Source organism: Siniperca chuatsi, linkage group LG15 (genome assembly GCF_020085105.1).
Source record: "Siniperca chuatsi isolate FFG_IHB_CAS linkage group LG15, ASM2008510v1, whole genome shotgun sequence".
NCBI lineage: Eukaryota > Metazoa > Chordata > Actinopteri > Centrarchiformes > Sinipercidae > Siniperca > Siniperca chuatsi.
This window is the reverse complement of record NC_058056.1, coordinates 23,355,426-23,379,430: the sequence shown is the minus strand read 5'-3', so window position 1 is coordinate 23,379,430 and position 24,005 is coordinate 23,355,426. Positions and strand designations below refer to the sequence as shown.

General features: G+C 39.1%; 3 protein-coding genes across 6 annotated transcripts in view; 1 reads left to right on the top strand and 2 right to left on the bottom strand.

Moving 5' to 3' along the window:
* Nucleotides 1-46: 46 nt before the first annotated feature.
* vti1b (vesicle transport through interaction with t-SNAREs 1B) lies at nucleotides 47-5,133 on the bottom strand. Its single transcript, XM_044167475.1, has 6 exons — nucleotides 4,731-5,133; nucleotides 4,543-4,601; nucleotides 3,029-3,226; nucleotides 2,407-2,580; nucleotides 2,008-2,069; nucleotides 47-979 (listed from the first exon to the last, which is right to left on the bottom strand). The coding sequence occupies exons 1-6, from the start codon at nucleotides 4,825-4,827 to the stop codon at nucleotides 886-888; spliced, it is 684 nt and encodes a 227-aa protein (XP_044023410.1). The 5' UTR covers nucleotides 4,828-5,133; the 3' UTR covers nucleotides 47-885.
* Nucleotides 5,134-5,554: 421 nt separating this feature from the next.
* Nucleotides 5,555-13,328, top strand: rdh12 (retinol dehydrogenase 12). The gene is made up of 7 exons (XM_044167473.1): nucleotides 5,555-5,757; nucleotides 7,931-8,049; nucleotides 9,294-9,449; nucleotides 9,557-9,661; nucleotides 10,305-10,514; nucleotides 10,982-11,171; nucleotides 12,332-13,328. The coding sequence occupies exons 1-7, from the start codon at nucleotides 5,570-5,572 to the stop codon at nucleotides 12,432-12,434; spliced, it is 1,071 nt and encodes a 356-aa protein (XP_044023408.1). The 5' UTR covers nucleotides 5,555-5,569; the 3' UTR covers nucleotides 12,435-13,328.
* An 89-nt stretch (nucleotides 13,329-13,417) lies between these two features.
* The window catches only part of zfyve26 (zinc finger, FYVE domain containing 26), a 28,181-nt gene continuing 17,593 nt past the window's right edge, over nucleotides 13,418-24,005 (bottom strand). For all 4 annotated transcript variants that reach the window (XM_044167469.1, XM_044167471.1, XM_044167470.1 and 1 more), the window contains 15 exons: nucleotides 23,643-23,779; nucleotides 23,179-23,207; nucleotides 22,838-22,974; nucleotides 22,267-22,487; nucleotides 21,594-21,741; nucleotides 20,416-20,625; nucleotides 19,079-19,294; nucleotides 18,309-18,506; nucleotides 17,548-17,628; nucleotides 17,303-17,430; nucleotides 16,998-17,172; nucleotides 16,594-16,653; nucleotides 15,925-16,107; nucleotides 15,725-15,775; nucleotides 13,418-15,375 (listed from right to left, as the gene is read on the bottom strand). In XM_044167469.1, the coding sequence (XP_044023404.1) occupies nucleotides 15,163-15,375; nucleotides 15,725-15,775; nucleotides 15,925-16,107; nucleotides 16,594-16,653; nucleotides 16,998-17,172; nucleotides 17,303-17,430; nucleotides 17,548-17,628; nucleotides 18,309-18,506; nucleotides 19,079-19,294; nucleotides 20,416-20,625; nucleotides 21,594-21,741; nucleotides 22,267-22,487; nucleotides 22,838-22,974; nucleotides 23,179-23,207; nucleotides 23,643-23,779 (2,187 nt within the window). In that variant the 3' untranslated portion in view covers nucleotides 13,418-15,162. The remainder of the gene's footprint in view (nucleotides 15,376-15,724; nucleotides 15,776-15,924; nucleotides 16,108-16,593; nucleotides 16,654-16,997; nucleotides 17,173-17,302; nucleotides 17,431-17,547; nucleotides 17,629-18,308; nucleotides 18,507-19,078; nucleotides 19,295-20,415; nucleotides 20,626-21,593; nucleotides 21,742-22,266; nucleotides 22,488-22,837; nucleotides 22,975-23,178; nucleotides 23,208-23,642; nucleotides 23,780-24,005) is intronic.

The window sequence follows — 24,005 nt, the reverse complement described above, 5'->3', positions numbered from 1 at the left end:
GGCTTGTTTGGCTGCCATCCTAGGAAATATCAGATACAATGCAAACTGAGGTTAAAGATTAGATTTAATGATGTGTAGACTGTCAAATAAGGAATACTGAGCCTATTTCAAACAGTGATTTTTGTATTATACAGTGATCAGACAACATTATTAACTGTTAAGAACATTGCATGTATTAAGAGTTTCCACCCATTCTGCCATTCACACCTCTGACTGACAAATTTGGCTTCAGGTCTCACTCAGTACTCAGAATTGGAACAATGAGCTCAATACAACCATTTGGATACTGGGCATGACATCACAACAAAAATAGATTCAACTGGTGCCATTTCATCACATACTGTTGTTTAGTATTATAAAGATAATCGCACAATACAATTACTTTGAGAACTAATAATAAAGTATCTCAATCTGAGAATTAATAAACCCCCAATGTCTCTCAGTAACACTTAACAAGTACCGGAGAATCTACACATGTGGGAGTAAGTAGATCATACTCAGGCTTGAATAAATCCTTACAGAGAATCATCGCTGGGGTCTGTACAAGCCAACACGTCCAGAAAATCATCCTGCAGGGCATCATTGGCATTAACAGTCTGATAAAACAGTGCAAATCTCAGTTCACAGTTTGTCCATGGAGTTTCTGTAGGTTTGGTCCATTAACAGGTTCAAAATTCTGGTCAAATGAACTTCACCTGCCCATGGACAGAATCCCCTCTCGGTAAAGGTTCACTTTAAGACTGAACCATCTCATTGTCCTTATTTGCACTCAAAGAAACAGTTGGCTGAATACAATAGAACAGCATTATTGCTACTGGATGGTCAGTGGAGACAGCTTTGTCCTGGATCCAGAGCTTAAGACTGTTTTCAGATGGAATTGTTTGCTTATCGTCTGAAGAACTTCAGATAAATCACAGCACCTAGAATGGCCAACTCCATTAAAATGATGACACCTAACAGCAACTTGTTCGTCACCAGTCTACAAGACAAAAAAGTCAACAATAAGCAGAGGCTCTGTTCATTGTTCCACAAGCATTTACAGAAGACATTCATCATTTTCCATGAAATTTTGACTTACAATCATTTTATCACATTTAAAGGTCCAGTGTGTAACATTTAGGAGGATCTATTGGCAGAAATGGAATATGATATTTATAAGTATGTTTTCATTAGTTTATAATCACCTGAAAATAAGAATTGTTGTGTTTTCATTACCTTAAAATAAGCCCTTTATATCTATAGAGGGAGTGGGTCCCTAAATCCTACATACTGGACCTTTAAGTAAAATACAGCAGGACTGCCAAGAGAAAACTTTTACCACTTTGCTGGATTAGAAATTAGCTAAATACATTTTAAACATTCAGAGTGATGTTATTTGAAACATATCACCAGTAGAGCTGCAATGATTAGTTAATTAATCGATTAGATGGTCAAAAGAAAATGTATTGGCAACTATTTTGATAATCGAATGATCATTTAAACAAAAACTCTTGCTGGTACCAGCTTCTCAGATGTGAGGATTGTATGCTTTTCTTTGTCATTCATGATTGTAAAATGAATTTAGCTTTTGTTGTTGATTGTTGGTCGAATAAAACAAGACATTTGAAGACGTCACCTGGGGCTTTAGGAAATTATACTAGGCATTTTTCACTATATTCTGACATTTTATAGATTACAACAATTAAACTCGGTTAATTGAGAAAATAATCGCCAGATCAATAACAAAAATAATTGTTAGTTGCAGCCCTAATCACCAGTGTGTTCATTCAGAAATGCATTAATTGGCAGAACTGATTATTCACCAATTCTTGTTAATGTACACAGGAGTACAATACAGTATACTATCATAAAAGCTACAGAGACAACAGGACCTCACGTTCAGTGAAAGAGCAAAGAAGAAATCAAACTCAAGAAACATAAATTTAGCATTCAATCATTTTGTGCATCGATAAAAAAAGACCAAGATCAATTAAATGTATAACCAACCTCTTCAGGTGTAGTACTTACCGCCGTGCCATGGCACGAAGAATTTTCCTACTTCGACTGAGGTTTTCTCCAGTATTCACCAACTACAAAATAAACAAAAGAAAGAATGGATTTAACACAATCATGGTCTGACAACAACAAATAGTCGTTTTACTTCTTCCAATATTGGAAAATCCAAGTAATATAAATCATATTGACCCAAACCTGAGCTGTACCACATGTTTTTACTCCTAAACTAAGTATAACTGCTGGACTGCTTTCAGAAATTCTATAAAATATAAGAAACTGAATCAAGTGACTAAAATATCTAACATACAGTATCTACCATAAACGGATTAAAACTAACACAGCATCACAATCTCATTATCCCGTACAGTATGATAATAATAATAATAATAATAATAATAATTCACAGCTCACTCTGTTTCTGGTGCGGTCCAGCTGTTCCCTCTGCTCTCCCAGCTCCTCGATGATATCTGTGCCGATGTGCTCCGTCTCATTGGCGATGCGCTGACTTCGTTCAATACTCTGGCTGGCATTGTTCAGAGACTCTGTGCCCTGGAGGAGCAGGGCTCTCTGGGACTGCAGGTGTGTCTGCATAGGTGGGCAAAAATGACAGAGTCAAAAAGGGTAAATGACACTAATTGTGACAGAAAAGGAAAGAAAAACATTTACAAGTGGAAAAAAAATCCATTCTCAGATACTCTTACTCCCTTAGATATCAATTAGTTTTGTTGAATACATTCCAGTTATTTCGAAGTAATTGCAGTGGAAATGTCTCTGCATGTTGTCACATTGTACAATCAGCCACTATTTACAGGAATAAAAAAATATACCCCCTAAAAAGACAGTGAATCCAGATATACAAAGGACTTACCCTATAGCTGCATTTTGACATACTAAAGATGTTATATACAATACAATATTGATATTGCAATATTGCAAGCAATCATACAGACATATAAGGCGTCTTGTTTCTGTTAATAACTCTCATAATGAGATGACACCATGCTCAAACTGCAGTCCAGAGCCCCACACTCACACTTTGTTGATTTTGTGACGAATAGATGCCATGATGACTTCCTTCCACTGGCTGGGAAGAAGAACCAAAGCCAGGAGCGGAGTTTTTCATGTCTCTCTGAAGCTTGCCCAGATCCCGGCGGTACAGGCGCAGCTTTGTACTCATAGCATTTCGGTGGGAGGAAGGGGCAGCACGCAGCTCTTCTTCCATTCCTTGTAACTGGAGACAGGTAAGAAAATTGTATTGTCTAATTCCAGAGAAAGACGTAAAATCTTTCTCTGTAAAGCGCTTGTGAACAACTTAACGGTGACATACCCATGCAGAGTACACTGACGGAACAACTACTGGATTAGGTTATGTTATAGTGATATCTTGATGTACAAAACGTACATGTTCATGGTTTTTCCAAAGAGCTGAATGGGAAGAAAGGCAAGATGCAGAGGTCATCAACTCAATCTTACTTTTAATCCCTGATACCAAAGGCAAAATAAGCCAGTTTCAACCAGTTTCTCACTATTTTCAATACCAGTGGTGGATAGTACATTTTCTGAAATACTGTACTATGGAAAACTTTTATGGAACTTATACTTTATTTGAGTATTTACATTTTATGCTACATTATACTTTGACTCCACTACATTTCAGAGGGAACATATATAACATTTTACTGTACTACATTATTGTATAGCTATTTATACTTTTCAGAATTATGTTTAACATACATTATATATATATTTTAGTTTATGAAAGATGATGCATTGTTGTAAATTTAACTACCAACAGCATATGTCCTCCTTTACTATTTTTATAAGAACTGAATATTTATTATAATCTTGCTTCTGAAACTGTTACAGAGAGGTGTTGATTCAACATTATGTGTATCTATATAATTCAACAGTATGACAAACTACAACCTCCAAAATGACTATAAAGTTGAATCAACACCTCTCTAAACACTGGGTTGTTTTTTTTTTAAAAACCTGAACATTATAACCATGAATTTTGATGAACGATTTATTGCTGTGTATTTGACTGCATTAGTTTGTACCTAATAAACTGGCAACTGGGGGTATAGGACAGTAAAAAAGTACCCATTCTGCATATTACATAATTTACTCTTTTTACTATAGTACATTTAGTCTTGCATGCATACTTCAGTGCATATTGCTGATCTTATTTAGTACTTTTATTAGGGCAATGAACGAATGAATGCAGGACTTTCACTTGTAATGGAGTATTTTTACACGTAGGTATTGCTACTTCTACTACACTGTTAAAAACAAAGCTGTTTATCGCAAAGACTACATATGACACAAATAAAGTGGGGAATTGTAGTAACATTAAGTTTCTAATAACAAATATAGTGTCAACAACTGTTGAAGTAATGGTGTTTTTCAAACAAGTCGATAAGAGCAGGCCACATTTTAGCATAAAGCTGTTTACTTCAATAATGTTAAGAACTACAAATTGCTTTTATTAAAGCTCGTAGCTAGCACATATCACTTCCAACACACATAAACAGGAGAGCGGCTCACCACTTCCTCAGCCTCCCCCTGCCTCTCATCGAAGATCCTCACCAACCTCTTCCTCTCCTCTGCGGATACAACACAAGTTCCCGTTGTACAGCACAGAAAACATCTTCTGAAGTGTTTGTTACCTTAGTTACACGGTTAGGTAGCTAACGTCAACATTAGCTGGTGAAACGACAGTATAAACGGTTTACCTCCGTGGCTTTTCAGAACTCTCTCTGGCATTAGCTTGAGCTCATCATACAGTGATCTGTAGATTTCGTGCAACTTCTCGAATTCCTCCGACGACATTTTGGATTAACTGTAGCTCAGCTGCCTTTTCTTGAGAAACTACTTTGTCTTTTGCTGTAAATAAAATAATAAAATACAACACTAATTACAACAACAAAAACTGCAACTTAATCTAGTAGTTCTGCTTTGATGATAATCACATCCCCGGGACTTTTCCGCATGATGGACCTCGTGATCCAGTGCCTAAAACTCCCGATCAAAATTCAAACACAACCATTTTTTTCGTTTAAAAAAAAGCTAAAATATAAAAGCAGGCTGAATGTTACATTCCCCATAGGAATACACCTTACGACAAAATGCCAAATCGACTTCAAAAGCACCCCGATAGCAATTTTATTCAGGCACTACGCAGACAGCTTTCACGGCGCCTTCTGGGAAATGACGTTTTAAACACTACCACTTACTAAACAATTTATGCTACAACAGTTCATTTTAGTTACTTATTTAATTTCTTAAGTGGAAACTTGATTTTTTTTTTTACCCCTTGAATGTAAACGTTTTATGGAATTGTTATTTATTTTTGTTCATGGTTTTACTCTTGTTTTCCCTTTTTCTTGGGCGTTTGTATTGTTCTTCTCTATTCATTTTAATGAATAGTTGCTAAAAGCATTTGTATTATAAGGTCAAATAACGTTCCTGGAGGGGAAAGCATAAAGTTAGTAGAAATGTGAAATCTACTTGTATTAATCAGTCTGATAGGGTTCAGTTCTCCTATGGCGAGGGCTAAAGAAACTACAATCCCATGATTCCGTTCCCGGCGCTACGCTCTGCACCCCTTTCTACTTTGACATCAGCTGTTCTGCCTACAGAGCAGAGGCACCCTGCAGGAGACAGAAAAGCGAATATCCGTGGTATGATGTTGCTTTTATTAATTGTCGCGGGCCTCGGAGTGGTGACGTTACTGGTGATTTTATTTGCACCACATATAAGGTAAGCAGCAACTAATACCCTCATTCATTCTCATATAAATGCAGTGTTTTACACAAAACGGGTAGGTTGTGACTTGGTTGACAGGGCATTACATGCACTGATGCAGTTATTACGATGAGGATAATTTACATGATAAAGATTATTGTCCGCCCGTTTTTCATTTTAAAAGGTTTTTTTTTCACCATCACCTATTATTTCACACGACGCTGACTGATTTTCTAAGCAGAAAATGAATGTTACAGAATGATGGAGCTGTGGGAGTTTTTGCATAGAGATGAACCGGGAGTTTTCCATCTGAGCTGCTCGGGCCTATCACGAGGCTGAGCGTGGGAGGAGTTTATCTGTATGCATTACTCCAACAGACCTATTGGTTATGGGGCGGCCCTGCTCAGTGGCGTGGGTCGTACGACTTGACGCTCAGTACTGTTCATTATCCAAGTTTCTCCATGAATAATTAAGCCCGGGTGACCATATGTCCACTTAACTTATACTGCCTGCAGAAGGAGCTACTAGTCATTCAAATGGAGCTGTCTGCTGTAGTTCACTGTCTCTAGTGTTAAACAGTGGTCATCAGAATCAGAATCAGAAATACTTTATTGATCCCCGAGGGGAAACTCTTTTGCTACAGCAGCTCACTATCACGTCAGTGCACACAGGAATAGAAGTACTAAGCAAAAAATATAATACACTATAATACAGGTCAGATAAATTAAGTACCAAGTGGGTATAAGTATAAAATAAAATAAGTGTGAAGTACAAAGTGGGTTTACCATTGATGATAATAATACGGTAATAGTGCATGAACTACCAAGTACAGCTTATTAAGATTATAATGGGAAAGAGGATATTGCACAGCAGTAATAGAGGTATGAATAAATATCAATATCAATAAATAGGGAATTTAAAAGAGTATATTGCACAGGAGTATTAACACAGAATATTGCACAATTATGTTAAGTATTGCAGAGATGTAATGATCAATGTCCAGTTTAGTGACCTAGGGTCATACAGACTAACCCTTAGAGGGAGGAGTTAAAGAGTTTGATGGTCACAGGCAGGAATAACTTCCTGTGGCGCTCTGTGGTGCATTGTGGGGGGATGAGTCTTCCGCTGAAGGTGCTCCTTTGTTTGACCAGCACGTCATGGAGCGGGTGGGAGACACTGTCCAAGATGGCATGTAGTTTGGCCAGCATCCTCCTCTCTGACACCACCGCCAGAGAGTCCAGCTCCACCCCCACAATGTCACTGGCCTTACGGATCAGTTTGTTGAGTCTGTAAGCGTCCGCTACCCTCAACCTGCTGCCCCAGCATGCAACAGCATACAGGATAGCACTGGCCACCACAGACTCATAAAACATCCTCAGCATTGTCCGGCCGATGATGAAGGACCTCAGCCTCTTCAGAAAATAGAGGCGGCTCTGGCCCTTCCTGTAAACAGCTTGAGTGATCTTAGCCCAGTCCAGTTTATTGTCCATGTGTACTCCCAGGTACTTGTAATCCTCTACAATGTACACACTGACCCCCTGGATGGAAACCGGGGTCACTGGTGCCTTGGCCCTCCGTAGATCCACAACCAGCTCCTTAAACTTTGTCGCATTGAGCTGCAGATGGTTCTGGTCACACCATGAAACAAAGTTCCCCACCACAGCCCTGTACTACGTCTCATCACCACCGCTGATACTTCCCACCACAGCAGAGTCATCAGGAAACTTCTGAAGGTGTCAGGACTCTGTGTGGTAGCTGAAGTCCGTGGTGTAGATGGTGAAGAGGAAGGGAGAGAGGACAGTCCCCTGAGGGGCCCCAGTGTTGCTGACCACGCTGTCCGACACACAGTGCTGCAGGCGCACATGCTGTGGTCTGCCAGTCAGGTAGTCCACAATCCAGGACACGAGGGGGGCATCCACCTGCATCGCTGCCAGCTTCGCACCCAGCAGGGCTGGCCGGATGGTGTTGAAAGCACTGGAGAAGTCAAAAAACATGATCCTCACCGTGCTTGCCGGCTTGTCCAGGTGTGTGTGGATGCAGTTCAGCAGGAAGATGATGGCGTCCTCAACTCCCAGCCGGGGGTGGTAGGTGAACTGAAGGGGGTCCAGGAGGGGTCTGACTATGGGCCCCAGCTGTTCCAGCACCAGTCTCTCCAGGGTCTTCATTATGTGTCATTGTGTGTTAACAGAAAGTATGCAGCAGGAGGGGTGTGCAAGTCCACAGCTGATCTGGATGGGAAGACAGTCCTCATCACTGGAGCCAACACAGGGATTGGGAAGGAGACTGCCCTGGACCTGGCAATGCGAGGTGACTTTTACATCCATAATCCACCCTTTACAGCACACAATAATCTCCTCTCTAGGGCTATGCAATAAGATTTAAATCACTAAGTTTTATATCCCATATCATAATATATCAATATATATATATTGTGATGTGGGAAATGTATACAAAATGATCATAAAACAATCAAATGGATGTTCAGTGCGATGAACTTTGTTGTAAATTCATTACATCAGACAAAACTCTTTAATATGTGTAAAACAAAAACTTCATTAACTAGTTTATTTCATTTTTAATCACAATTTGCGCAAAGTAACTAATTTGGACAACCGAGTTTTGTAAAATGATGTCATGATATGATCACATCTTCACACTATGATTCTGCCAAAACTCAGTAAATGATGTGAGTAAATAAGGTGTAAGTAATAAAATGAATAATGGCCGAATTCCATTTAGCTGCTTCTGTTTGAGAGTCCTGGTATTGTGCATGCTTTCACACTGTCATGGCTTATTGGGACACTTGACACCTGTGCTTTTCCTACTATTGCAAGTCAAAATGTCTGCTGTGATAAAAGGTCTACTGGATCTTACTAAAAGGTGTAATATTAGTGTATATGTTACATTAAAACATCCGCCTTAGTCCTTGACTCTTGGTGGTTGGCTATGTTGTTGGTGACCTACTGTATGACTTTTAATATTTTTGTCTTTATTTTGGTTTCACAACCTGCTAATATATATAATGTAAAGTGTAATTTCATTTAAAAAAAAAGAAGGCTCACTTTTTTATTACATGGGAAGTATAAAGGATATTTAAAACAACTCCAGTGCATTTCAGCTACACTTTGGTCACTAACCTACAAGTAGAACCATATTTTGTGTAGTTTTGGTCAATGTGCCACTCTCAGTTAAGACCACAGCATGAATGAAATATCATACCAAATGTCAAAGAGCCGAAACTCTAATACAAATACTGGAGTTTATGATCTTTCGTTAATCGTTAGTGACATTATATGTGGGTTAACTTTGATAAATACTATCCTGCCTAAACCAAAGACCACCTTCAATAAAAGACTTTACACTTAACATATAAAACAAGACATATACACATGTAATGTTTTGTTGTGTGTGGACCCCAGGCAGAGTAGCTGCTACTTTAGTGGCAGCTAATTAGGATCCAAATAAAGAATAAAGCCAACACTCTCTTCAATGAATGAATGTAGTTTCTGTTTTGTTCATAGTTTAGCTGCTGCTTATTTTTCACATGACAGGGGCTCGGGTGATTATGGCATGCCGACATGTGGAAAAAGGAGAGGAAGCTGCGGCCAGTATACGAGCTGCGTATCCCAAAGCACAAGTGGAGGTTCGAGAGCTCGACCTGGCAGACACCTGCTCTATACGAGCCTTCGCACAGAAATTCCTGAGAGGTAAGCACAGAGTAGCTGTTTGATACTCTACTCTACTCAGAGCCCTTCTTTGTTGTTATTTAACAGCTGTCATGTTTCTTTTTTTCTTGTGATGTTCTCTTCTTCAGAGGTCAACCACCTTCATATCCTTATCAACAATGCCGGGGTGATGATGTGCCCCTACACAAAAACAATTGACGGCTTTGAGATGCATATTGGAGTCAATCACTTGGGTAAGACTGAGCTGAAATGTACTCGAATCAATGAAGAAATCAAACCTCAAACAGGACTGAAAACCTGACAGATCAACTGATTGATTCATCCTTTGGATCACAACATTTTGTACACAATTAATCAGCCTAATCAAGCAAAAATGACTGAAGTTACGGCTACTAATCCTAACATTTTATTTACTCTACATGCTAGGACATACTGTAGATGAGTTGGAAACATAACATAGTCATTTAGCCTGTAGTTTTAGATACACATTTCATGTGCATGATAATTTGTTTTGTTTTTTAATGGTGAGTAAAATGTGGTTGATTCTGATATTTTCTGATAACATTAAGACAAGAAGCCATCGCTATTAACAAATACCTAATATTTTGTAATACTTTTTGCCTGTTGTTTTCACTCATATCTGTCTAAAGTTACTTACTGTAACCAACTATCCATTTGTATATGGAATATGTGAAAATACAATTTTAGTTATAAAATGTAAGGTAGGTAAGTAAGGTAGGTAGGTAAGTAGGTTTACACTTCATTAATCTCTTGCTCACCCAGAAAATACATATACTTGTATATGGATGGGTTGACAGTAAAGAGAGTCCGAGTCAGAGTACAGCACTGACTGTATGCGTTTCTTACTTCTGGCAGGGCACTTCCTGTTGACGTCCCTCCTGATCGGGCAGTTGAAGCGCAGTGCGCCGGCCCGGATTGTGGTGGTCTCGTCTCTGGCACACAACTTCGGCTGGATCCGTTTCCATGACCTTCACAGCCAGGGAAGCTACAACAGTGGACTAGCATACTGCCAGAGCAAACTGGCAAATGTGCTCTTTGCCAGAGAGTTGGCACGTAGACTCAAAGGTACACAAACACACGAAACATGGGAGAACGAACAGATGACCTGCTCTGCTCTGGCAAACAGAGTAGTAATGTTGGTGTTTCAAGACCATGTAGTGCACAAAAGTATATAAAGTTTAAAATCATAGAAGTAAATAAAGGGCTCTGCTCTAAAATGTTATTTGCTCAGTATTAAAAAAAACAACAAAAACACAGATGGTGCATCCTCTACTTTCAGCATTTTGTAACTAGATACAGGAGCTAATAAAATGTTAAATTCCACAGAATAATTCATCTTTTTACCTAAAATGAAATTGGAATGAAATTCTCCTGAAGAAAAGTAAAAGAGAGCACAGAGGGACTTTTACCTTGAGCTCAATTTCAGGCAATTTATAATAAGCAACAGTATTTTCCAATAATCAGCCTGACACTGCAGATTAGAAACAGGAAAAAATGTTGCCCGTAGTGATGTTGGTCTGTTGTCCTCACAGGCACCAATGTGACGGTGAACTCAGTCCACCCGGGGACGGTGAACTCTGACCTGACCAGACACTCAACTCTCATGACGATATTTTTCACCGTCTTCTCCATGTTCCTAAAAACCCCACGGGAAGGAGCACAGACCAGCATCTACTGTGCTGTGGCAGATGAACTGCACTCAATCTCTGGGAAACACTTCAGGTAGGTGACAACAAGCTAGACATTTGTTAGGTTCACTTCAAAGACCTGGGCATCTGAAATTGGTTCTGGATGCAAATTCCCCATTTGTTATTCTCATAGGGAATTATTAACTGTTACATTTTAACAGCCGAAGGGAAATGTGCCACGAGGTATCAAATTGTGCAAAAAACGTGTTCCTGAAGAAGCCATTTGGTAACCTGATCTTCTATTATTAATGAATAATGTTTCATTCCCTAGTTTCTACTAGTTTCTACACAACCCACAAGCTTTAGTGTTACCATCAACGACTCCAACATGGTTTTGCCATTAGACAGTTTGTAATTTTTTTATTGTGTACTATTACTCTTGAAAATGGGGGGAAGGGAAAGGAACCAATATACATGTAGGCCAACACGTAAGATGTGGGCGGCAATTCAGAGGTTGGCAGCCAAGCTATGGATGAATTCATTCCCTTTTATAGTCCTTGTAATGTAAACAGTTTTCCCTGGTAGTTGACTAGTTTAGCTAAAAGTTTTTAACTTTTCATAGAGGGGTTTTCTTATGTAAATGAAAAAAGGGTCAGTCTTAAAAATTATTGATTGCGTATAATATTGTCTATCTAGGAGATTAGAAATCATTGTAAGAGTGACACCTACATGCTGGAAATGAAAATGTAAGGCTAACAAGAGTAAGAGTCTGCAGCCAACCTCATGAAACCTTGTTTCATCTCTTGTCAGGGTAGCTTTACTTTAACTTTTCACAATCCTTATTATTAGTTTTTTGTAATTTTGTCTAGAAGTTCAGCATCATTGTAAATCGCCACAGATGTAAGTGATGATTTTTAAATTTAAATGTAGGTTAAAAAAGACAGATAAGAGGCAATTTACCTTGATATTGCTATCTTACAAGCACAGCTAACCCCTCACTTATCTCCTCATTTTAAAGTACACCTTTTGTAAAATCAAACATGTATCTTTAAGAGCTCAAACATGTAAACGAGCAGTGCCTTGTTTCTGCCTGGGTCTGCCCTGCCTAAAGTGTTGAAAGATAAAATAAATTATGATACTAACCATTATTATCATGCACAAGGTCAAACAGAAATGAGATCACTGCACCCAGACTGATGACTCACACCATCATTAGCCCTTATGTAATAATCATTCCCCCTCCTTTCATTTCAGCGACTGCGCCCCTGCCTTTGTAGCCCCACAGGGAAGAAGTGAGGAGACAGCGAGGAGACTGTGGGACGTCAGCTGTGAGCTTCTTGGTATCGAGTGGGACTGATTTAACTTTTAACCACCATCTATCTCACTTCTCAAAGGAGTCCTTATTCTGTCTGTTATCATTCATTTCATTATGGTTTCGATGTTCTGTACTTTGAACGTTTCTTACCTAATAAGCAGTCAGGTAATACTGTAAAAGGTACTATAATGTGAAGTTGCTTTTTTGTGCAATAATGCAGTAATTGCATTATAATAACTTGAGTATTTTGGTGCTCCACAACACCTCCTCAACCAAAACCACTCAACTTTATCATCATGTAACCACAAATAACTTTTTGATTCTATATTTTTGTGACACAATGTGAATACAGTGTAGGCAAAAAAGCAACTTGATGTGTTGTAATGCTGTAGGATACTGTGACGGGTCAAGCCAGGGTAAATGACCAGCATCTTTATCAAATATTGTGTTTTTTGATTTCTCCAGAATTTGCAGCTAAATTGATTGACTTTTGTGCCAGCATTTCTAAACAATTGCAGGGGTTCTTACGGTGTTTCCAGGTTGATAAAAAATTAGTAAACTATCTACTACTAGTCAGTCTGAGCCATGATTACCGCTTGAATTGCATAAATGTATTTTGTGATAATTGTAGTTGATGTAGATTATAAGAAGGTTTTTCTATTTTAACCAAATAAGAGATAGAGTCACATCATTGCAAAATTTGCAAAGGATTTTTTCCATCTGCATTGCCAAAACTGCACATTCCTGGAGGAACTACAGTTTTACATTTATAAGGATCTCCCTCCTCATGTTTCCCTCTCAGCATTCACATGCAAGGTTGCCAAGAGTTTACATTCTGTGTTTTATACAAGTGAAACATGCCTTTTACTACACTTACATTCATGTTAAGAGTTGAATGTTTACATTTGATGTAAATAAATGGAAATATTACTATAAGGGTGCTGGTATCAATCCTTTGAAATTCTACTTTGAGATCATCAAAATACCATCAGCAAAGTAAGAACTGGATTAGTGCACAAAATTGGCCATTTTTGTTACTTTTTTTCATTTTCAGTTTATTTTACAGGGGATGGCGAAATCAGTTACATTTCAAAATCATTAGTCCCTGCATCATTGCAGTCACTGTATTACATATTTTTACCAAAAGAAGTTTATTTTTTAAACTCACTTAGTATAAAGTGCGGCAGTGACGAGACAACAGTCCAAGTTAAGGAGGATTAGAGTGCAAGAATGTCGTATGCGTGCATCTCAAAAGTCTTCTTCTCATCTCTTGCCGATTAACGATTGATGATTATCACAGGATTTGTCAGTCTCAGTATTCAAACTAGTGCAGCAGAGGGAAGCAAGACACAGGGACAACCCAGTATCTCCTCTAAATTAAGATGTACTTATTAACCGTGTAATCAGAGTTGCTCTGAAATACACATTCTAGTATCCTTGAAAATGCAGCTACAGCAACATAAGTGTAATGAAAACATGGTTTGTGGTAACAATGGTTGTTTTTCAGGGTGTAGGTTTGTGAAAAAAAAGGCAAAAACAAAATTACAGATCAAAAGAAAAACATGGCAAAAGTCCTTTTTTTTTAAACATGATTTGACTGATTCTCTGTGTAAATTAATCATTTATATTGTTCCGACAGATGTGGGTCAAGTCTCCCATGAGAACAAAGTGAAAAGCATGATTTAAAATTAGCGACACTGGGAAATTATACCAAAACAGGAGACACAAGATGAGACATAAAAACTAGCCATTCAGAGACTAAACTAACGACTAGAGAGAGATTTTCTGGACAATGAATTAAACTTGATCTATAACATGATCTATATAAGTGGGTCCCTTTCTGTATCCAACCTAAAATGTTTGTTTCTTGTAAATTTCTCTACAACATTTTAAATGCCCTTAAATACTTTAAATTCTGTGTGATATTAATTTCCCTTACCAAAAGGGAATATACCCTGAAAGCTGGCCATAAAATGTGCTATACAATATCAGGTAAAACAGGTAAACAGCTTCATCAGGATTACAAAAACAAGATTCTACACTTTTCAGTTTCTTCTAGGGTTGAACGTGTACCGTTCTTGGCGGAGGACACCTCATTTACGTCTGAGTAAAAACCTTATTCACACACAGGGCCAATAAGGACATAAAAATGAAAACAAAAAAACAACAAAGACTCACAAGCAGCACATTTGTCAGAGGCCTTCCAGTCAGTTAAATATATTTTCCCTTTTGGTTGAGGTAGGAGATTAATCTAAGTCAAATACTGAGTTACAGATATGCTTATATTGTGTAAGAACAACTGTATCGGCTTACACTGCAGTTAGGAATTTTGTTATGTAACAGTTGTTACTATGGTACAGCAAAATTGTTCCCTCCCAAATACTGTACAGATGTGAGATAACAGCAAAATATTAAAATTTTGTTATGTAACAGTTGTTGTTACTATAGTGCAGCAACATTATTCCATTCCAAATACTGTACAGATGTGAGATAACAGAAAAATATTTCAGAAATGGAAATAAAGCACAGTGGTGATTTGTTAGTTTCACAGACAGGAAGGCCACACAAACACAACAAAAACGTGATCATCAGGATGTGATCAATATATATTATAATAATCTGCAGCTGAGGAACACACAACATGTAATCTGTGCAACTACTGTTACATACAATGTGCAGTCACATGTATCTGAAAGCTTACTAATCATTCACCTCCCCACACATTTTTAGAGTGCTATATGTGTAATCCCTTGTTATGTCGACTGTGCCTTCACCTGGCATTGGGTCGGCCCTGGCGCTGCTGAGATGACTTGTTGTGGTGTTCAGACAGCCACTGGCGACAGATGTTCTGCATCACTGAGTCCTGTGCTCCCTCTGCTGCCTGAAGGACGTCCTGGACGAACGGGCCCGCTCGGCTCGGCTCCAGCTTCACCGCCAGCAGGTACGCAGGTCGCAGTTTACTGCACAGCAGGTAGGCTTTGATCTGCAGACAGAGAATTAGACCAACAATTATTTTTCTTATATACAACTTTGTGAAGGTCTATAAAACGATAATTCTGCTGGTTTGACCTTTTTGGACAGATCAAACCAGTGGCCAGATGAGAAGAACAGGCTTCACGGGAAAACAAAGTGATATAATTGGTAAGAGGAAAAAATAGGAGGAAAGAGTAAAGGGTGACTTTCACAAGAGGAATAGCCGACACTCAACCAAAGTGAACTGAGAACAGGGTAACTGTGATTTCTGTATTTGTAAAAAATGGCCTCAGGCAAGAAAAGCAATGATAGTGACAAGCAGAGAGGAATAAAATACTGTGCAGTCAGTTTTACACTACCTTGCTTTCTGTGTTCTTGGTCTCTAGAATGAGACTTTCCAGCTCCTTGGCCTAAATCAGACAAAGGACAACAAAAGTCTTCATGACCAAACAGACAACACGGAGCCAAGTCATGGTCCTGATTTGTTATCATAGTACACTCAATGTTTCATCCTTGTCTATCTTCATTCTACTATCTTCACAAGGTTTCTGTCACTCACATCAGCTGGTCCCTTATCTGCAATGGAGACACAGCTGAGGATGAGGGCATCGCAGTCGTTTTTGGTGGCGGTGCCTGATTCACCGACACATTTGAGCAGCTGCCGTACGGCTCCATACTGCCTCTGTCGGACAAGCCTTTGGCCGGCCCGCACGTAGACCGCCTGTGCCTCCAGCTGGAAGTCCTGAGGCAGGAAGAGAGGAGCGAGAAAGAGAAGAGAAACACTTAAACTTTAAATGGAAAACAACTGACTAGTAAACATATGTTGTTTGCCCTTTGAGGCAAAGTTGTGATCTGTGATTTTGGGCAATACAAATAAAATTCACTTGACTATGTATCTTCAATATGTCAGATTTTTGATTTTGTGGTATGACATTTTTTGTAAAGAGAGTTAATGAAAGCTTACTCTTAGTGTTTTGCTTGTTGACATCAAAGTTATAAAATTATATTAATTACATCTGCCATTACAGCTGGACAGAGGGATATGTTTTTGTTATTTTTTAGTATGCTGGCAGGATATTTCAAAAAGTTCTAAATGGATTTACACAAACATTAGTGGGAAACTTTGTCACAGAGTAAGGAAGAACTGATTAAGTTTTGGTGAAAATCTGATGTGTAAAGGACATATGGTGAAAAAGGACATATGGTGATCATCTCATATACAACATACCTGTATGACTCTATACGCAATGCCAAAACCCTCTTCTATGTTTTTTCCTCCAAGCATCACCTGCAATAACACAAATTAAAGACATATTAGCGATTTATGATAAACGTTCAACAGAATGTTCTTTTATTTATAATATATATGAAACACAGAAAACAATCTCAATCAAAAATATAGGAACAAGAGTCAGATATAAAACAAATACCTAAAAGCATGTTCAGTGCTAAAATACAATTTTTATCTTTCACATACCTCCAACATCTCTAATCCAGGGTTTTAACCTGTTTTATACAGTCTATGGTTTTAACACGTGAATAAAGTCAGCAGTAAGCGAGCCATCTTAAGTGGATTATAGATTTTTTAAGTACAGGAAGGTAAGTACTGGATAATCACAACTGGAAGCTCACCTTGCAGGCAACCTCAACTTTCATGGGACTTCCTCCAAAGAGTGTAGGTGGTGAGCTGGATCCAGGGGACTTAGAGGAAGGTGTACTGGTCTGTGGAGCCTTGGAGGAAGCCGCAGTCTCACAGCGGTGGAGGAAACGGGTCACCTCCAGCTGAAGCTCAATTGTGTTCATGTGCCTAACGAAAATAAGACAGGAGAGGTCCATACTTTTAAAAAACAAGATCAAAAAGTCTATTTGATAAGTAGCAAACACGTATAAAGCAAAAGTGGTGGTAATGGAGCACAAAAATAAAGGCTCCAAGATACCTGGAAATGTCACTGGACGACATTGTCTTCCTGAATGAGTTGACCTGAGACTTTCTCCTCCCAGCACCCCGGGCTTGCTGCTCCTGCAGGTATGTCCTCAGGTGCTCTTTGGCTCTGACCAACCAGCGCTGTACATGGTCAAGGTCAAGTATAAGGTCAAAGGCAGGTTCAGCTTTCTCATATGAGCAGGGAGATTTTTAAAAAGTTTTTCCAACTGCATAATAGTGGAAAAAAGAGAGATATACCTGCTGTTCTCCCAGCTGTAGGTATGAACTGGCTCCATGTGTGAAGAATCGGATACAGGTCATGGCCGCACGTACATGATCCTGTCCAGGTAAACAGCATTTTACATTACTAAAAATACATTCAACATCATTCACAACATCAATGTCTGATGCAAAATTATAAACTTAAAACAAATGTAAATTCTTTGTATCTTGTTCTTTTTTGAGACTTTTTTTTTGGCATTTTCACCTGCATTAGATTGATTATAGAGCAGCAGGTTCCCAACCTGGGCGTCAGGACCCCTACAAGGGGTCACAAGATGAATCTAATGGGTTGCGACATGATTATTGTGGAAGGAAATATGAAGACACAAAATTGTTTATTCTTCAAACTTTTCTCTCATCTTTGCCTTTTCCCTGAAATATATTGTATAGTTTTACCTCTTTAGGCTTCAGACATTGTTTATTGAAGCAATGTCATTGGGAATGTTGGGAACCACTGGTTTAATCTATAATCTGTAATTGTATGGTACACATCTTAACCACTAGGCCAACAGGACGCCCCTTTTGGGGCATTCATATGGTAATCTAAAGGCTCATCTGAATGGAAAAGGCGTGCGAATGGTAAGTTGGCTAAGACACAGACCATTTACCTTTCATTTCCAGTATTTCATTCAAGCCAGGAAACTCACCACTCTTTCTTTTCACTTTCAAATGATAATTACAATATAAAATGCTTACAAGACATCTTATAAAAAAAGATTAGATAGAGAGACTCTAACCATCATGAACTGCTGGAGCTGGTAGAGAGTGTGGTAGTATCCCCGCCTCTGCAGGAACTGGCAGGAAGCGATGAGGTAGCGGCTGCATGTTTCCAGGCCAGGGTCACGTTTTTCCAGTATCCCCTGCAGCATGCCAAGGTGCCCCCGCTCCAGACTGGGCTGCAGCACTCCCTCTAGAAACACCTCCTCTGGGCAGTCCTGAGCCAGGATGAAGTATAAAACATGTCAAACTTGGGGAAAATAGAAGCAATGGCACGTGCAGCAGTTGTTTCAGACAAGTGACATCAGCTACATCATACTTAAATTTTAATTTTAGAAAAAGAAGGTGCAGTCAGCTCATTCAATTTCTGTTTTTTTCTTGTTCAACCTTTTAAAGGTTTTGATCAACCTATAGCTTGCTTCTTTGATACAAACAGGGTATTAAAGTGTACGTTGTTGCATTTTTGCCCAATTAAAAGTAAACCAGGGCTAAACCAAAGTCACATGGACCTTGTTCACTGGACTGGAGTTTGGGTAACCTCACATCCTGCCAGATTTGAGATCTTGGCAACAGAGGGGTCTCAAATCGTGAAGTTGGGTCAGATGATCTTCAGACACACACCTGGTGCCATTTAATGTTCTGACTTTTCCAATTAAATGAAACTAAACGATTAAAACAAACTGGATGTTTAATTAACACCTCTAAACATGCTTAAACTTCCCTCAAAGTCTTTCAGGATATGAGTGTCAGCTGAATGTCTTCAATGTATATCTAAAAAACTAAGCCTCACCTTGTTAAACAGGTATGTCAGGGCCTCTGTCATGCAGTCATGACGCATGTAGAAGCTGATCAGTGCCAGGTGAGTGCCATAGGCGTTCAAGTAGTAGAGAGACTCCTGGTGGAGGTTGCTGCTCTGTGTCTGACCCTCTGGTCGATCCACAGGTCCAACCTCGCACAGGGCGTCCTCCAGCTCCCGCAGGGACGCCAAGATGTCCTCACCAATAGACTGACGCAGACACAGGAACACACAAACATCACATAAAAAGGTCAAGAATTTATATGTGCAGAAATGCAAGTATAAAAAACACCTTGTGCACATATAATTTGTTTAATTCAACATTACACAACATAAAGCTTATTGTAGCAGTGCTTTTATCCAAAGCACAGTATGATAAGGTCACTGAACCACTACCAGTAGTTCCTGAAGAATACATAACCACATATACTCAACAAAGCTGCTCTCTTATTGGAAACTCCCATGTAATCCTGGTCAAAAGAAACCACACATGCTGGAACTTACTACATGGGGGATTCCTAAGGTGTCATATACCAGAGCCTGGTGGTGAAGACGTCTTGTACATTCTGTATGACTCCAGAATATGCACACCAGAGTGACTCTACCTAACTTATACTGTGTTATTACAACATATACTGCAGAAATATATATTTATTTATGGACAATTTTATAGCTGTGTTTTTAAGAAGGATGTGATTTTTTTCTGCCTTTTTCTGTATGAAAGACACTTACAGAGTCCCTATACATCTATTTTCCCCCTTTTTTCATGCCTACATTTTTATATTAGACATGTTTAGATTATAGTTGTTGCAATGTACGTGTGTTTCATTTACTTACATTTTTTTAATTTACAAGGTAAGAGCACACAAACACATATTTTATTTTAGTATGAGCTACTGATTCCATATTTGCAGCTAGAGTCATTGTAAAATCCCCACCTACTGTACTACTGCATTCTTGCACCACTAATAAGGCACAATAACAAATTCTGAAGGCGGAAATATTTCCAGGTTTTCAAGTCCATTCAGAATAGTTTGGTTGCTAGCTGCATGAAAGACACTGTGTTAAAAATGTTAATTTGGTTATATATTAGCATTTGAAAATGATGGTGTGGCTGAATAGCTGCATGTTGGGAAATGTCTAAGTTGTTTACAATGTAGTACTCATGCAGGATACAGTAATTACAAAGGAAGAGCATGATGCAGCCCAGCACATATTTATTGATTGTGTATGGGCTATAATGAAGGCCTTAGACAGTAGCATGCCAACCACTGCAGAAGTGATGCTGGTTGGATAAAGAATAAAACTGCCACCATGATGTGTCTCCCTACCGTGGCCAGAGTGGGTTGTACATTGGTCTCCAGGTGCTGGACAACCTCCTGCAGCAGTAAGGGACCCAGGTTGAGCTGGTTGCGGTCCACTGGAGCCTTCAGGCAGCGCGAAAACTTCTCCCTTGCTCCTGAAAGGTTCCCTGCCTTGAGAGATGCCATCCCCCATGCCTGCCACACGCCGCCAGGGTCCAGGCCACTCTTGGTGGACACCTAGCATAGCAGCCAAACAAGACAGCTCAACAATAAGAACAGCCATGGAGTCTAAGTCTGCATTTATCTAATTTAATCATTAAATAGGTTGGGTGGGTTAATAAGCTGCCTAACTACCCGAATGTTACAGGAAAGGGTTTTAGACAGCATGTTTTCTGCACCATGATGGTCTGAATGCTGTTTTAGATACTTTTCCACTCTGAAAAGATAAGAAATTATGGTCCAAACACTAACCAATATTCTAAAATATTTTGGCATAAATTTAATCCACTTTGAATCTTCTGAATGGCGGCACAAAATATTTGCTATCAGCAACTTAAGTATAAAAAAAAAATCAATTCTATACTGGTCAACTTGTAAAACTCCTACACTGGCAACACATATTTGATCCTACAGTAGTTATTTTATGGTGAAACTTCTGATGAACTCCTGATTTCAAATAATTTTCTCTTTGAATAGCCTAAAGCAGACTGGTCTATTTGCTAATAAAATATGCCTGGCACATCTACATGTGATGTTAATAACAGGGGTGTAATGTATAAAATGTGAGAACCACTGGGTTATTATTTTTCACAAACAGTCCAAAAATATTGGCAGGTACTGTACAACAGATTTTAATCTGACCTATTTAAATTCAGTATGGCTGCAGAGCTGCTAGTAGCATTAACTTATGAAACAGAACCAGGGTGGGAATGATGTTCATATTGCATAATGTTGGGTGTACAATTGAAACATGACAATGGGAGTCACTGTACATGGCACGTAGGATTGATTGTATTTACCATATTTTTATAGTGCTTGTGTTTATCTGCCCAGTAACTGCAGGTGAAGAGTAGCTAGTAGCTAAATGTGGCACAATGCATCTCTTCTCTTTGTTTGAGATGAATGTTTTTTGCACACCCTGACAAATAAATGTAAAAAAAAAATTAAATTAATTTAAAAAACAAATAAACCACCAACTGCCTCACCTCCACTGCTAGCTGGTAGTGCTCTGCTTCCAACAGCTGGTTACGGAGACGTGTGACAGCAGAAGTCTCCAGAATGTCATCCAGAGAGGGAATATATTTGTAATTGGCCGTCACTAGAATTTTAAGCACATCTACTTTGCTGATGTAACTGTGGAAACAGAAAATAAATAAGAGAGGAAGCAAAACTGTGAAAGTTTCTGTGTGGTACCTGTGTTGTAGCTGAGCAGCTCAGAGAGGCTGAAAAGCTCTCCGGTGAGTGTGTGTCTGTGTGGGAGTGTCAGTACGTAGCCGTAGCCCTGCTGTTTATCATGTTAATGTTACAGGCTGCAGTGTTCTGATATTTATACTTGCTGACAGCTGATGTGAAATATAGCCTACCTTGGAGTCACGATTAGATGATGTGATTCCAAATAATTCACAATTTGGTCACAATTTGTAATTGAAAACACCTGTGTGGGCTTGCAGGGCCTTTAAGAATGCCAGGAAATAGTCAAGTGTTTAACTCCCCAAATCTTGCTGTTCTCCCACAGCCACAGGTTACATCGCACTCATATCCATCTTTAGTCGTTTGATCTCTCTCACACTCACTTTACCACCGTCTAAATAATTGCCCAGCATCCTTAAAAACACAAACAAACTGTTTACATCACAGCGACCTAGGGTTACATCTTACCTGTCACATAAGGCGAGATCCTGGCTGCGGCCAACCTTAACAAACATCAGCTTAGCACTGAACAGCAGCTGCCGCATGATGTCGGTGAGGAGGCAGGCGTCCACCTCTGGATTGGTCAGCTTACGAGACAGAGAGCGGCAGTGGCTGATGAGCTGATGACCACAGGCTGTCTGGTCACTGTGCAGAGACAAGACCGCCACGCAGAGGTACGCACTGGGAGCCTGAGGGTTTTAGCAAAAGACCATGATTAGTCTTACTGTATTCACTGGGTTACTTCTACTATAAAACAACTGAATAACAGTATAGTGCTCTGTCAACTATTTAAAATGCTATAAATAATCTCAACATTAGGCTTGCTATACTGCACTCAATTAGAAATTATATTTACTATCTAAGACAAGTAACTAGAATTTATTTACAGAGCATGTACCCTAATTTATCTAGTTTATTAGAGTAGCATTCTAGGAATTTAAGATCAATAAAGCGTTACTGCTGTTGTAGTTAATGCAAGTCACCTTCAATGAGCTGAAAATGGCTGATCCTGCGTAATGATAAATGTTCAAATCCAGACCTGTTCATAGTAGAACTCGCTCCGCAGCAGCTGGTTTTCTGCAGGGTTTGTGCTAAGTTGGATCTGTCGATGGACTACTTCAGGCAGATGCAGCATCCCATCTAGAGCTTCCTCTGTGACCACAGGGCTTCCAGCCACTAAACAAAGACAGAAGAGCACAGAGAGACTGGGTAAAAGCTCATCATTACAGCCTCTATACATTACTGATTTGAGAATGGCTGCATTTTAGATATTCCAGGTGGCAGATGTGCTTTTTCAGAATGCATGTATCCCTCTCTTGCAAAGAGGAAATAGTTCACATGAAAGTGGCAACATAAAATTTCTGATGTTATTTAATTTACCTTCAGCTGGTTCCAGCTCGTTGTCTGAACTGCACATGGAAAAAAAGAAAACAGCAAAAATACATTTCAAAACACAGTAACATGTCTGATTTTATATGTATCTACATCCTTTCTTGCAAGGTAAACCCTGAACTGAAAAGTGGTACATGGTCTGGTTTCCAATACGTGTATTTATTCCAGGTAAGTACCCATTTACAGAAACTACCTCTCAAATGCTCTGAATGTACACAACATGTTGTAAAATAAAACCTACTATATGGTTTTGAAATCATACTGTAAAGTTCTTATGAATTTTTGTGTCCTTTTAAAATAATGCCGCTCCAAATGCTATGATATTCAAGACTTTCCATGATTACAGGAATCCCCTTGGTCTGTAAAGAATATTATAAGTACAGTACCTGTGCTGTTAAAAAGATTTTATTAGACAGGGGAGGTTTGCCGCACTTAAATCGACAGGGTCTTACTCTGGGTGAAAGTAGGCGTAACATTGGTCACAGACTCTGACTTCATCTCCTGGGCAGCCCTCAACAGGCATCTTGTGCTCTGAACACGCATGACAAACCAGGCGGCCACATCTCCGACAATGATGTCGTCTGTTGAACTAAAAGCAGAGGAAAAAGCAAAAGACAAATAACCATCATTTACTGAGAAAACACAAATATCGGATATTATTATTTTTCTGACAACCAATCAACCGTCATGTTACTCTCATTATAGTTTTCTTTCACTGTTTTGTTTTTCCCCACTCATTTGGTTATACAATATTAACACAGATTACAGTTTACATTTCATAATTCTGCACATTACAGTACTAACCATTAATTTCT